At 46.5% G+C, this 15,408-nt stretch overlaps 1 protein-coding gene across 2 annotated transcripts; it reads left to right on the forward strand.

Moving 5' to 3' along the window:
• The first annotated feature begins 728 nt into the window (after positions 1–728).
• LOC106613286 (extracellular calcium-sensing receptor-like) lies at positions 729–11,306 on the forward strand. 2 transcript variants are annotated; one of them, XM_082956481.1, is made up of 11 exons: positions 729–992; positions 1,112–1,403; positions 1,727–1,969; positions 2,120–2,215; positions 2,381–2,706; positions 2,797–2,956; positions 3,113–3,343; positions 5,067–5,190; positions 5,594–5,787; positions 10,373–10,651; positions 10,773–11,306. In XM_082956481.1, exons 1-11 carry the CDS (start codon positions 763–765, stop codon positions 11,199–11,201), a joined length of 2,604 nt encoding a protein of 867 aa, XP_082812607.1. In that variant the 5' UTR covers positions 729–762; the 3' UTR covers positions 11,202–11,306. The 2 variants fall into 2 exon arrangements, with proteins under 2 accessions (XP_082812607.1, XP_045543061.2); XM_045687105.2 differs by having other exon boundaries at positions 2,381–2,696; positions 2,784–2,956.
• The last annotated feature ends 4,102 nt before the right edge of the window (positions 11,307–15,408 follow it).

Raw genomic sequence — 15,408 nt, forward strand, 5'->3', positions numbered from 1 at the left:
TTTTGACATAAAACACCGGATTTTCGGCTGCTTTTTATTTGTGAAACTGTGAAAAATTTGAATAACATTCCACCCATGAGGCCACTAGGTGAGTTGACAGCAGGAAAGGGCTACTCCATTTAATCACATGTATTTTATAAAGACAATCATTCATAAGAATGAATAAAGTATGATGTAACATCAGATGTTGTTGAAGAACAGACGCTGATTCTCCTCTCCTACTACAATACTTCAATAACATCACCCTCATAGGCTTTCTCCAATTACCCTCAATTACCTGTTCCCCAAGTTATCCTCCAATAACAAGCCCCAATTAACCCCCTCCTACCCCTCCCGTCCCTACAAGCACCCCCTGGTGGCTGTGTGCCTGTTTTTTAGCCGGGGGCTCATTTTTCCCTATATCAGCATCTCCCCTTCTCTCCTCTTCCTCTCCCTCTTTCACTCTCTGCAGGAGATACTAGACTGACAGACACTCATCCTCTCTGTCTGTCTGTCTCTCTGTCTGTCTGACTGTCTCACCAGGAGCTTTACTGTTGATAGGTAGTGCAAAGATGGAACATATTCTTCTGTGTGTCTATCACTGTTGTTTCATACAAATGTCTGGTTACAGGTGTCGTGGTGTATGGTGTATTTCTTAATTGATTGCGTTTTTTTGTTCATGTCATTCTATTTACTCAGTGTTCTGTTTGTAAAATCTTGGTTTGATCTCTCTCCTCCAGGTGACGGACTTTCCCAGTCCTCGACCTTGTCTCTATCCAGGTGATGTGCCTCTGTGGCTGGCTGTGGCTGCTCTGCTGCTTCACAGTCCCTGGGTTTGTCTGGGGTCAGTCTGGAGGTGGAGGGGGGGCCTGTCGCCTGATGGCTAACCCCATCTCGGGCAGTGTTTATCGGGCAGGAGATGTGGTCATTGGGGGCCTGTTCCCAATCCATGTGGAAGCCCCTCTGCCAGAGCAGGAGTTCAGGAGTATTGAGGGAAATGTGACATGTACAATGTACGCAACTCCGAAGTGATGTGTGATGACAGCTTTGTGTCATTGTTTTCACCTGTAAAGTGTATTCAGTTACGCCCTCTCTCCCTGTCTCTTCCCTTCCTCCATCTGTCATCTGTCAGGTTCTACCAGCGTGCTTATCGCTGGCTCCAGACTATGATCTTTGCGGTGGAGGAGATTAACCGTGACCCAGTCCTCCTTCCTAACCTCACCCTGGGGTTCCTGGCTGCTGACACATGCCTGGCCGAGGGTACCACTCTGGGGGCAGCCCTAGCCATGGTCACCGGCCAGGAGGCCTCTGTGGTGGGCACAGAGTGTGGAGCAAACCCTGAGGTGCCCGTCATCATCGGTGATGCCCGCTCCTCAGCCTCCATCGTGGTGGCACAGACCCTCGGGCCGTTTGAGTTACCCATGGTGAGGCATGCGGTTGGATTACATAATGAAATGGAAAGAGATGATGACGTTCTTACAGACTGCATTCAAATATCTATGTAGATGACTTTCTTACACATTACATTCAAATATCTATCCACATGACTTTCTTACACATTACATTCAAATATCTACTTCGATGATACTCTTACACATTCAATTCAAATATCTATCTAGATGACTCTCTTACACTTTAAATTCAAATATCTATCTTGATGACTCTCTATGTTCACTTTTCCTCTCCCTCTGCTTTCTGAGTCTTACAAATTCTTATTCTCCCTGACTCTCTTTCTGTTCTCTCCCAGGTGAGTTACTTTGCCTCCTGTGCGTGTTTGAGTGACAACTGGAGGTACCCGTCCTTCTTCCGTACGATACCCAGCGATGCCTTCCAGGCTCGGGGCATGGCCAGGCTGCTGCATCAACTGGGCTGGGAGTGGGTGGGGCTGGTGTCAGGGGATGATGACTATGGAAAGTTTGGGGTTCAGATGCTTCTCCAAGATCTCCAGGGATCTGGGGTTTGTGTCGCCTACGCAGAGGTCATCCCCAAGGTACGACCTCACTCTGATGATCTGACAATAGACTCTCTCTTTCTGTCTCTCTTTGACTCTGCTCCCCCCCTCCACTAATCCAAAATAGAAACACTCTCTCTGATATTCTCTGACTCTCTTCCCTCTCTCTCACTGATGGTCATCCCCAAGGTACCATCTCAGAGACGGATGAAGCACATCGTGGACACCATCAGACGATCTACTGCCAGAGTGGTGGTGACATTCGCTATCTCTCAGGATGCACGGGTAATCAGTTACTGGTCAGAGTATTGTTAAGTATTTGTTACACAACTGTAGCAGAGTGTTTTGGCCTACCATGTCTTGATGCCCTTTATAGACAAGTATTTTCTTATTGATAATCATGTACTTCAACTTGACTATCTTGATCTTTTCAACCATCTCATTCTTCAGGTCCTGATGGAAGAGGTTGTCCGTCAGAACATAACAGATAGGCAGTGGATCGCCTCGGAAGCCTGGGTCACCTACTCTACTCTCTCTTCCCCAAAAAACCTGCCCTCTCTTGCCGGGACTATTGGATTTGCCCTGAAGAAAGCTGTCATTCCCAGCCTGGGCCCTTTCCTAACACGCCTCCGTCCTGATGGGGACTACCAGAAATCCGACCCCTTCCTGAGGGAATTGTGGGAGGAGATTTTTGGGTGTTCTCTAGGGATTGACCTCAGCATGACCCCGTCGTCCCGGCGACAGTGTACTGGTTCAGAGATCATAGGTGAGGGAGAGTTTACAACTAATGCTCTGTTTTTGTGTCCTGATCCATTCCCGATGTTCTCTCAGTAAAATAAAGTGTCAATCCTAGGTGAAGGGGAGAGCCAGTACGCTGACGTGTCTCAGCTGAGAGCCAGCTACAATGTGTACAAGGCTGTTTACGCCATCGCCCACGCCATTCAGGACATGGTGGCCTGTCGACCAGGGGAGGGACCCTTTAATAGTGGACGGTGCCCTGATATCAGGAAGCTTCAGCCCAGCCAGGTGACAATACCATGTTGATCTGTTTTCAGGTTAACAACACTAATGTTTCCAGTCAGGATACAGTGGAAACACTTTATAAGGGTTGAGTACTAAAGACCCAAAGCCACAACTGGTTCTAACTCTTAATCCTGTTTCAATAAACCTTTTGTCTTTGAGATTGTTCATTATCTGAGGAGAGTGAACTTCAGTACCCCTGTGGGGGATTTGTTCCACTTCGACATAAATGGTGATCCGCCTGGCTCTTATGACATCATCAACTGGCATGTGACCCCCGAGGGGACAGCAGAGTTTGTCCAGGTCGGCCATTTTCTGTCTTCAGTGGGAGTGGACGACCAGTTTCACATCAATATGGAGAAAGTGGTGTGGGGAGGGGGCAGCGGAGACGAGGTGAGTATCATTTAGCTAGGTTTCTCTGAGGCAGAGAGGAGAGTGTGTGTGTTTGTGTATCTGCATGCGTGCTTGTGTGTGTGTGTGTGAGAGAGATAGACTTGTTTAGTTTCTCACCCTGAGGCAGACATACAGCAAAGAGAAAGACAGAAAAAAACACCAAATTACAGGTGAATGTTAGGTCAGACAGAAAGCTCTGTCATCAACATGATACTGAATGTTAGGTCAGTCAGAAAGCTCTGTCATCAACATGATACTGAATGTTAGGTCAGACAGAAAGCTCTGTCATCAACATGATACTGAATGTTAGGTCAGTCAGAAAGCTCTGTCATCAACATGATACTGAATGTTAGGTCAGTCAGAAAGCTCTGTCATCAACATGATACTGAATGTTAGGTCAGTCAGAAAGCTCTGTCATCAACATGATACTGAATGTTAGGTCAGTCAGAAAGCTCTGTCATCAACATGATACTGAATGTTAGGTCAGTCAGAAAGCTCTGTCATCAACATGATACTGAATGTTAGGTCAGTCAGAAAGCTCTGTCATCAACATGATACTGAATGTTAGGTCAGACAGAAAGCTCTGTCATCAACATGATACTGAATGTTAGGTCAGTCAGAAAGCTCTGTCATCAACATGATACTGAATGTTAGGTCAGTCAGAAAGCTCTGTCATCAACATGATACTGAATGTTAGGTCAGTCAGAAAGCTCTGTCATCAACATGATACTGAATGTTAGGTCAGTCAGAAAGCTCTGTCATCAACATGATACTGAATGTTAGGTCAGTCAGAAAGCTCTGTCATCAACATGATACTGAATGTTAGGTCAGTCAGAAAGCTCTGTCATCAACATGATACTGAATGTTAGGTCAGTCAGAAAGCTCTGTCATCAACATGATACTGAATGTTAGGTCAGACAGAAAGCTCTGTCATCAACATGATACTGAATGTTAGGTCAGACAGAAAGCTCTGTCATCAACATGATACTGAATGTTAGGTCAGTCAGAAAGCTCTGTCATCAACATGATACTGAATGTTAGGTCAGACAGAAAGCTCTGTCATCAACATGATACTGAATGTTAGGTCAGTCAGAAAGCTCTGTCATCAACATGATACTGAATGTTAGGTCAGTCAGAAAGCTCTGTCATCAACATGATACTGAATGTTAGGTCAGTCAGAAAGCTCTGTCATCAACATGATACTGAATGTTAGGTCAGTCAGAAAGCTCTGTCATCAACATGATACTGAATGTTAGGTCAGACAGAAAGCTCTGTCATCAACATGATACTGAATGTTAGGTCAGTCAGAAAGCTCTGTCATCAACATGATACTGAATGTTAGGTCAGACAGAAAGCTCTGTCATCAACATGATACTGAATGTTAGGTCAGTCAGAAAGCTCTGTCATCAACATGATACTGAATGTTAGGTCAGACAGAAAGCTCTGTCATCAACATGATACTGAATGTTAGGTCAGTCAGAAAGCTCTGTCATCAACATGAATGTGAGATATTTATGTGGTCAGATTCCTCACCTAGTCCCCAGAGGGGCCCAGCAAACCTGTGTGTGTGTGTGTGTGTGTGTGTGTGTGTGTGTGTGTGTGTGTGTGTGTGTGTGTGTGTGTGTGTGTGTGTGTGTGTGTGTGTGTGTGTGTGTGTAATAATGGTGATAATAGCGATGATGATGATGATAATGATCATTGTGTCCACCACACCGTCGGGTAGGTCCCTGTGTCTATATGCAGTGCTGCCTGCCCCCCTGGTTCCAGGCATGTGGTACAGAAGGGGAGGCCTGTGTGCTGCTTCGACTGTCTGTCCTGCGCTGAGGGAGAGATCAGCAACACAACAGGTAGTCTATCAGCTTTTCTCATTCCAATTCATGTTTTGCCTGGTCCTGATTCTGACTGGTCCTGATTCTGACTGGTCCTGATTCTGACCAGTCCTGAATCTGACCGGCCCCCATTCTTACTGGTACTGATTCTGACTGGTCCCGATCCTGACTGGTCCTGATTCTGACTGGTCCTGATTCTGACTGGTCCTGATTCTGACCGGTCCTGGTCCTGACTGGTTCTGATTCTGACTGGCCCTGAGTCTGACTGGTCCTGATCCTGACTGGCCCTGAGTCTGACTGGCACTGAGTCTGACTGGTCCTGATTCTGACTGGCCCTGAGTCTGACTGGCACTGAGTCTGACTGGCACTGAGTCTGACTGGTTCTGATTCTGACTCTTGATTTGTCTTCCTTTTCTGTCAGGGTCAGTTGAGTGTATCAGGTGTCCAGAGCGGTTCTGGTCCAACCCAGATCGTACAGCCTGCGTCCCACAGCTGGTGGACTTCCTCTCCTACAGTGACACAATGGGCGTCATCCTGTCCGTCATCTCAGTTTCCGGGGCAACGCTCACAGCTGGTGCCCTGGCCACCTTCTTCTACCACCGCCATACGCCCCTGGTGAGTTGAATCATATGATCATAGAAATACAATGAATAGAACGGGCGTCCCCATTCAAGTCAATGATGGCGTAACGAATGGACTGGCAGACATTTTGGATGCGTTCATAAATTCACTCTGGCTAATCTACTCCGATTTCAGAGCACTCTCCTCTGATTCTAAATAGCTTAATTCAATTGTTACCAGCAACCCAGTTACAGTCACCAACGCGCTGGATAACATGAAAGCAGCCTAACCAGCTTTGCTAGGGCAAATAAAATGGTCAGAGTGAGGTGTTCTCTCATTTATGTCTGGAAGTAGCTAGGAAACTAGCTAACGTTAGCAAGTTAGCTTGGGTGCTTGACTGCCGTTGTGAGGTCAGAATGCTCGGATCAACCCTACTTTTCAGCCAGAGCATCCAGTGTGTTCTCTAAACGCTCTCTGAATTTACCAACGGACAATCTGACAGTGCTCTGAATTTACGAACGCCCAGAGTGCACTCTCAGCGCTCTCTGGCACTCCAGAGTGAATTTACGAATGTACCCTTTGAGTGTACCAATGCCAGGAATTAAAAGCTGGAAGTGTACCCTTCAGTCTGTGCTATGATTTGTTGAGTCAACTCAACTGACATTGCAAAAAATTCCAATGCATGAGCCACATCAGTTGGTATACTTTTTATATATACAGTGGGGCAAAAAAGTATTTAGTCAGCCACCAATTGTGCAAGTTCTCCCACTTAAAAAGATGAGAGAGGCCTGTAATTTTCATCATATGTACACGTCAACTATGACAGACAAAATGAGAGAAAAAAATCCAGAAAATCACATTGTAGGATTTTTTATGAATTTATTTGCAAATTATGGTGGAAAATAAGTATTTGGTCACCTACAAACAAGCAATATTTCTGGCTCTCACAGACCTGTAACTTCTTCTTTAAGAGGCTCCTCTGTCCTCCACTCGTTACCTGTATTAATGGCACCTGTTTGAACTTGTTATCAGTATAAAAGACACCTGTCCACAACCTCAAACAGTCACACTCCAAACTCCACTATGGCCAAGACCAAAGAGCTGTCAAAGGACACCAGAAACAAAATTGTAGACCTGCACCAGGCTGGGAACACTGAATCTGCAATAGGTAAGCAGCTTGGTTTGAAGAAATCAACTGTGGGAGCAAGTATTAGGAAATGGAAGACATACAAAACCACTGATAATCTCCCTCGATCTGGGGCTCCACGCAAGATCTCACCCCGTGGGGTCAAAATGATCACAAGAACGGTGAGCAAAAATCCCAGAACCACACGGGGGGACCTAGTGAATGACCTGCAGAGAGCTGGGACCAAAGTAACAAAGCCTACCATCAGTAACACACTACGCCGCCAGGGACTCAAATCCTGCAGTGCCAGACGTGTCCCCCTGCTTAAGCCAGTACATGTCCAAGCCCGTCTGAAGTTTGCTAGAGAGCATTTGGATGATCCAGAAGAGGATTGGGAGAATGTCATATGGTCAGATGAAACCAAAATATAACTTTTTGGTAAAAACTCAACTCGTCGTGTTTGGAGGACAAAGAATGCTGAGTTGCATCCAAAGAACACCATACCTACTGTGAAGCATGGGGGTGGAAACATCATGCTTTGGGGCTGTTTTTCTGCAAAGGGACCAGGACGACTGATCCGTGTAAAGGAAAGAATGAATGGAGCCATGTATCGTGAGATTTTGAGTGAAAACCTCCTTCCATCAGCAAGGGCATTGAAGATGAAACGTGGCTGGGTCTTTCAGCATGACAATGATCCTAAACACACCGCCCGGGCAACGAAGGAGTGGCTTCGTAAGAAGCATTTCAAGGTCCTGGAGTGGCCTAGCCAGTCTCCAGATCTCAACCCCATAGAAAATCTTTGGAGGGAGTTGAAAGTGCGTGTTGCCCAGCGACAGCCCCAAAACATCACTGCTCTAGAGGAGATCTGTATGGAGGAATGGGCCAAAATACCAGCAACAGTGTGTGAAAACCTTGTGAAGACTTACAGAAAACGTTTGACCTCTGTCATTGCCAACAAAGGGTATATAACAAAGTATTGAGAAACTTTTGTTATTGACCAAATACTTATTTTCCACCATAATTTGCAAATAAATTCATTAAAAATCCTACAATGTGATTTTCAGGATTTCTTTTTCTCATTTTGTCTGTCATAGTTGAAGTGTACCTATGATGAAAATTACAGGCCTCTCTCATCTTTTTAAGTGGGAGAACTTGCACAAGTGATGGCTGACTAAATACTTTTTTGCCCCACTGTATATTTATACACACACTCAAAGGGTATATATATATATATATATTTAATATTTTTTTTTTTATTAAATTTATTTATACAGGTTTTTCTCATTGAGATAACATCTGTACAACTACAAGTAGTGAGTGGAGCTACTAACAGACTATACAGTTACAAGTAGTGAGTGGAGTTACTAACAGACTATACAGCTACAAGTAGTGAGTGGAGTTACTAACAGACTATACAGTTACAAGTAGTGAGTGGAGTTACAGACATTACAACTACAAGTAGTGAGTGGAGTTACTAACAGACTATACAGTTACAAGTAGTGAGTGGAGTTACAGACAATACAACTACAAGTAGTGAGTGGAGTTACTGACAGACTATACAGTTACAAGTAGTGAGTGGAGTTACACACAATACAACTACAAGTAGTGAGTGGAGTTACTAACAGACTATACAGTTACAAGTAGTGAGTGGAGTTACAGACAATACAACTACAAGTAGTGAGTGGAGTTACTGACAGACTATACAGTTACAAGTAGTGAGTGGAGTTACAGACAATACAACTACAAGTAGTGAGTGGAGTTACTGACAGACTATACAGTTACAAGTAGTGAGTGGAGTTACTGACAGACTACACAGCTACAAGTAGTGAGTGGAGTTACTAACAGACTATACAAGTACTGAGTGGAGTTACAAACAGACTATACAGTTACAAGTAGTGAGTGGAGTTACAGACTATACAACTACAAGTAGTGAGTGGAGTTTCTAACAGACTATACAACTACAAGTAGTGAGTGGAGTTACTAACAGACTATACAGTTACAAGTAGTGAGTGGAGTTATTAACAGACTACACAGTTACAAGTAGTGAGTGGAGTTACAGACTATACAACTACAAGTAGTGAGTGGAGTTACTAACAGACTATACAACTACAAGTAGTGAGTGGAGTTACTAACAGACTATACAACTACAAGTAGTGAGTGGAGTTACTAACAGACTATACAACTACAAGTAGTGAGTGGAGTTACTAACAGACTATACAAGTAGTGAGTGGAGTTACTAACAGACTATACAAGTAGTGAGTGGAGTTACTAACAGACTATACAAGTAGTGAGTGGAGTTACTAACAGACTATACAAGTACTGAGTGGAGTTACAAACAGACTATACAGTTACAAGTAGTGAGTGGAGTTACAGACTATACAACTACAAGTAGTGAGTGGAGTTTCTAACAGACTATACAACTACAAGTAGTGAGTGGAGTTACTAACAGACTATACAGTTACAAGTAGTGAGTGGAGTTATTAACAGACTACACAGTTACAAGTAGTCAGTGGAGTTACAGACTATACAACTACAAGTAGTGAGTGGAGTTTCTAACAGACTATACAACTACAAGTAGTGAGTGGAGTTACTAACAGACTATACAGCTACTGGTAGTGAGTGGAGTTACTAACAGACTATACAGTTACAAGTAGTGAGTGGAGTTACTAACAGACTACACAGTTACAAGTAGTGAGTGGAGTTACTAACAGATTATACAGCTACAAGTAGTGAGTGGAGTTACTAACATACTATACAACTACAAGTAGTGAGTGGAGTTACTAACAGACTATACAGTTACAAGTAGTGAGTGGAGTTACAATCGGACTAAACAAGTTAAATATCTTAACCTGTGATAAAAATGTTTTTCACACAAGTAGCTGTATTTAGTCTACTTAGCCTACATACCGTATCACCACATTTCCCACTCTCCCACACCAAATAGCCTGAAGCCAAGCGACTCTTCTCGCAGGCTAACATTGTTACGTGTACATGGAACGACATAGCAGCTTTTTCGGCATGTTTTGTTGTATGTGTTTTACAACAAATTTGACGATAAAGTTGGTAATTTTACATAGGGGGTCATTAGGAAAGAATGTTTGTTTTTCCCAATTTGTGGGTATGCTCGAGGGGAATCCCTTATTTTACGTGAATATCGACTCAGAGTATCAGTTCAGATCAAATGCTCTTGGTCACATATTCAACAGATGTTACTGGTCACATATTTAGCAGATGTTATTGGTCATATATTTAGCAGATGTTATTGGTCACATATTTAGCAGATGTTATTGGTCACATATTTAGCAGATGTAATTGGTCACATACACATATTTAACAGATGCTATTGTTCACATATTTAACAGATGTTATTGGTCACATACACATATTTAGCAGATTCTATTGCGGGTGTAGTTAACTGCTTGTGGCATAGCGAAATGTTACCGAATTGTGTCACATAACGATGAGATTTATGATGTTACTCAGTCTACATTTTACTTCTCTGTCTCATTTCAGGTGAAAGCCAACAACTCTGAGCTCAGCTTCCTGCTCCTGCTGTCACTCAAGCTCTGCTTCCTGTGTGCACTGGTTTTCATTGGCCGGCCGAAGCCGTGGACGTGCATGCTGAGACACACCCTGTTTGGTATAAGCTTTGTGTTCTGCATCTCCTGTCTGCTCAGCAGGACTGTGGTGGTGCTGGTGGCCTTCAGGGCCACTCTGCCTGGAGAGAACCTGATGAGATACTTCAGCCCAGCTCAGCAAAGGATGGGTATCTCACTCTGCACACTCATCCAGGTGAACATCTAGTTTTTACTATATTCTATTGGAATTGATTTATTTCCTTCACTGACCATGTTCTTTGTTGTTATGGTGACTGTGCTTGCTATTTCCTTCCAAACTCCTTTCCCTTCCACAGGTGCTGATCTGTGTGCTGTGGCTGACCCTAGCTCCACCCCGGCCGGCTGAGAGGGGCGGCAGAGAGGGTCGGGGGCCGAGGGTGGTCCTGGAGTGTGAGGTGGGCTCTGTGGTCGGCTTCTCTCTGGTGCTGGGCTACATCGGCCTGCTGGCCTCCCTCTGTCTCCTCTTAGCCTTCCTGGCCAGGAAACTCCCTGACAACTTCAACGAGGCCAAGTTCATCACCTTCAGCATGCTGATCTTCTGTGCCGTGTGGATCTCCTTCGTCCCTGCCTACGTCAGCTCTCCTGGGAAGTACACTGTAGCTGTGGAGATATTCGCCATCTTAGCTTCCAGCTTTGGGCTGCTGTTCTGTCTGTTTGTTCCAAAGTGTTTCATCATCCTCCTGAGACCAGAGAGAAACACCAAGAAACACATGATGTCCAAATAGAAACCACTAACAAACACATGATGGTCAAGTAGGAAACAAAAATAAACACCTCTATTGACCTCAGGAGTGTGTTGTTGTGCCTCCTCAAAGTCAGTTATTGTAATAAAAGATCCTCCATCTTACATTGATCCTCTCTCAGCTCGTCCTCTTTACACCTCTCTCAGCTCGTCCTCTTTACACCTCTCTCAGCTCGTTGTAGTGTTTGACAGGTATCCTAATAAAATCGAATGAAACGAGAGTGTTCTCTCACTGCAGGCCCACAAGCTTTCATTCTCCTTTTCTTTCAGTGCTCAGTCAGAAATCAAACCCCTGTCTGCCTCCTAGCCCCTAGCCCCGTATTTGATAGGATTAGATGGGTTTAGGAAACATTGTAGTAACTTCACCCAGCTCTCTGGTAGGATATCTCTTCTCACAGAGCCCTGTAACAGGGAGAGAGGATCAGAGAGAGGCTCGGTCACTAGAGGCCTGGCGAGGCTGTATAAGCTGTAGCCCTGCAGTCTAACACAGGCCAGAGTGATGAGAAAGGCCAGAGTGATGAGAAAGGCCAGAGTGATGAGAGAGGGACCAGAGTGATGAGAGAGGGACCAGAGTGATGAGAGAGGGACCAGAGTGATGAGAGCGGGACCAGAGTGATGAGAGAGGTACCAGAGTGATGAGAGCGGTACCAGAGTGATGAGAGCGGTACCAGAGTGATGAGAGAGGTACCAGAGTGATGCGAGAGGTACCAGAGTGATGAGAGAGGTGCCAAAGTGATGAGATAGGCCAGCGTGATGAGAGAGGCCAGCGTGATGAGAGAGGCCAGAGTCTCAGGGCTCTCTGAGGTGACAGTCTGTCTTTGGATCGTTCAACTCTCCTATTTTGAAACTTTAACACACATTTACATTTACATTTACATTTAAGTCATTTAGCAGACGCTCTTATCCAGAGCGACTTACAAATTGGTGCATTCACCTTATAATATCCAGTGGAACAACCACTTTACAATAGTGCATCTAAATCTTTTAAGGGGGGGTTAGAAGGATTACTTTATCCTATCCCAGGTATTCCTTAAAGAGGTGGGGTTTCAGGTGTCTCCGGAAGGTGGTGATTGACTCCGCTGTCCTGGCGTCGTGAGGGAGCTTGTTCCACCATTGGGGTGCCAGAGCAGCGAACAGTTTAGACTGGGCTGAGCGGGAACTGTGCTTCCTCAGAGGTAGGGAGGCGAGCAGGCCAGAGGTGGATGAATGCAGTGCCCTTGTTTGGGTGTAGGGCCTGATCAGAGCCTGAAGGTACGGAGGTGCCGTTCCCCTCACAGCTCCATAGGCAAGCACCATGGTCTTGTAGCAGATGCGAGCTTCGACTGGAAGCCAGTGGAGAGAGCGGAGGAGCGGGGTGATGTGAGAGAACTTGGGAAGGTTGAACACCAGACGGGCTGCGGCGTTCTGGATGAGTTGTAGGGGTTTAATGGCACAAGCAGGGAGCCCAGCCAACAACGAGTTGCAGTAATCCAGACGGGAGATGACAAGTGCCTGGATTAGGACCTGCGCCGCTTCCTGTGTGAGGCAGGGTCGTACTCTGCGAATGTTGTAGAGCATGAACCTACAGGATCGGGTCACCGCCTTGATGTTAGTGGAGAACGACAGGGTGTTGTCCAGGGTCACGCCGAGGCTCTTAGCACTCTGGGAGGAGGACACAAGGGAGTTGTCAACCGTGATGGCGAGATCATGGAACGGGCAGTCCTTCCCCGGGAGGAAGAGCAGCTCCGTCTTGCCGAGGTTCAGCTTGAGGTGGTGATCCGTCTTCCACACTGATATGTCTGCCAGACATGCAGAGATGCGATTCGCCACCTGGTTGTCAGAAGGGGGAAAGGAGAAGATTAATTGTGTGTCATCTGCATAGCAATGATATGAGAGACCATGTGACGATATGACAGAGCCAAGTGACTTGGTGTATAGCGAGAATAGGAGAGGGCCTAGAACAGAGCCCTGGGGGACACCAGTGGTGAGAGCACGTGGTGCGGAGACAGATTCTCGCCACGCCACCTGGTAGGAGCGACCTGTCAGGTAGGACGCAATCCAAGCGTGGGCCGCACCGGAGATGCCCAGGTCGGAGAGGATGGAGAGGAGGATCTGGTGGTTCACAGTATCAAAGGCAGCAGATAGGTCTAGAAGGATGAGAGCAGAGGAGAGAGAGTTAGCTTTAGCAGTGCGGAGGGCCTCCGTGACACAGAGAAGAGCAGTCTCAGTTGAATGCCCAGTCTTGAAACCTGACTGATTAGGATCAAGAAGGTCATTCTGAGAGAGATAGCAAGAGAGCTGGCCAAGGACGGCACGTTCAAGAGTTTTGGAGAGAAAGGAAAGAAGGGATACTGGTCTGTAGTTGTTGACATCGGAGGGATCGAGTGTAGGTTTTTTCAGAAAGGGTGCAACTCTCGCTCTCTTGAAGACGGAAGGGACGTAGCCAGCGGTCAAGGATGAGTTGATGAGCGAGGTGAGGTAGGGGAGAAGGTCTCCGGAAATGGTCTGGAGAAGAGAGGAGGGGATAGGGTCAAGTGGGCAGGTTGTTGGGCGGCCGGCCGTCACAAGACGCGAGATTTCATCTGGAGAGAGAGGGGAGAAAGAGGTCAAAGCACAGGGTAGGGCAGTGTGAGCAGGACCAGCGGTGTCGTTTGACTTAGCAAACGAGGATCGGATGTCGTCAACCTTCTTTTCAAAATGGTTGACGAAGTCATCCGCAGAGAGGGAGGAGGAGGGGGGGGGGAGGGGGAGGAGGATTCAGGAGGGAGGAGAAGGTAGCAAAGAGCTTCCTAGGGTTAGAGGCAGATGCTTGGAGTTTAGAGTGGTAGAAAGTGGCTTTAGCAGCAGAGACAGAAGAGGAAAATCTAGAGAGGAGGGAGTGAAAGGATGCCAGGTCCGCAGGGAGGCGAGTTTTCCTCCATTTCCGCTCGGCTGCCCGGAGCCCTGTTCTGTGAGCTCGCAGTGAGTCGTCGAGCCACGGAGCAGGAGGGGAGGACCGAGCCGGCCTGGAGGATAGGGGACAGAGGAAATCAAAGGATGCAGAGAGGGAGGAGAGGAGGGTTGAGGAGGCAGAATCAGGAGATAGGTTGGAGAAGGTTTGAGCAGAGGGAAGAGATGATAGGATGGAAGAGGAGAGAGTAGCGGGAGAGAGAGAGCGAAGGTTGGGACGGCGCAATACCATCCGAGTAGGGGCAGAGTGAGAAGTGTTGGATGAGAGCGAGAGGGAAAAGGATACAAGGTAGTGGTCAGAGACTTGGAGGGGAGTTGCAATGAGATTAGTGGAAGAACAGCATCTAGTAAAGAGGAGGTCAAGCGTATTGCCTGCCTTGTGAGTAGGGGGGGAAGGTGAGAGGGTGAGGTCAAAAGAGGAGAGGAGTGGAAAGAAGGAGGCAGAGAGGAATGAGTCAAAGGTAGACGTGGGGAGGTTAAAGTCACCCAGAACTGTGAGAGGTGAGCCATCCTCAGGAAAGGAACTTATCAAGGCGTCAAGCTCATTGATGAACTCTCCAAGGGAACCTGGAGGGCGATAAATGATAAGGATGTTAAGCTTGAAAGGGCTGGTAACTGTGACAGCATGGAATTCAAATGAGGAGATAGACAGATGGGTCAGGGGAGAAAGAGAGAATGTCCACTTGGGAGAGATGAGGATTCCAGTGCCACCACCCCGCTGGCTCGATGCTCTAGGGGTATGCGAGAACACGTAGGCAGACGAGGAGAGAGCAGTAGGAGTAGCAGTGTTCTCTGTGGTAATCCATGTTTCCGTCAGCACCAGGAAGTCTAGGGACTGGAGGGTAGCATAGGCTGAGATGAACTCAGCCTTGTTGGCCGCAGACCGGCAGTTCCAGAGGCTGCCGGAGACCTGGAACTCCACGTGGGTCGTGCGCGCTGGGACCACCAGGTTAGAGTGGTAGCGGCCACGCGGTGTGGAGCGTTTGTATAGCCTGTGCAGAGTGGAGAGAACAGGGATAGACAGACACATAGTAGACAAGCTACAGAAGAGGCTACGCTAATGCAAAGGAGATTGGAATGACAAGTGGACTACACGTCTCGAATGTTCAGAAAGTTAAGCTTACGTTGCAAAAATCTTATTGACTAAAATGACGAAAATGATACAGTACTGCTGGCTGGTGGAGTAGGCTAGCTAGCAGTGGCTGCGTTGTTGACTTTGAACGTGTAGCTGGCTAGGTAACCTCGATAGTTTCAGTACTACC

This window comes from Salmo salar, chromosome 09 (genome assembly GCF_965601325.2).
Source record: "Salmo salar chromosome 09, fSalSal1, whole genome shotgun sequence".
Lineage (NCBI taxonomy): Eukaryota > Metazoa > Chordata > Actinopteri > Salmoniformes > Salmonidae > Salmo > Salmo salar.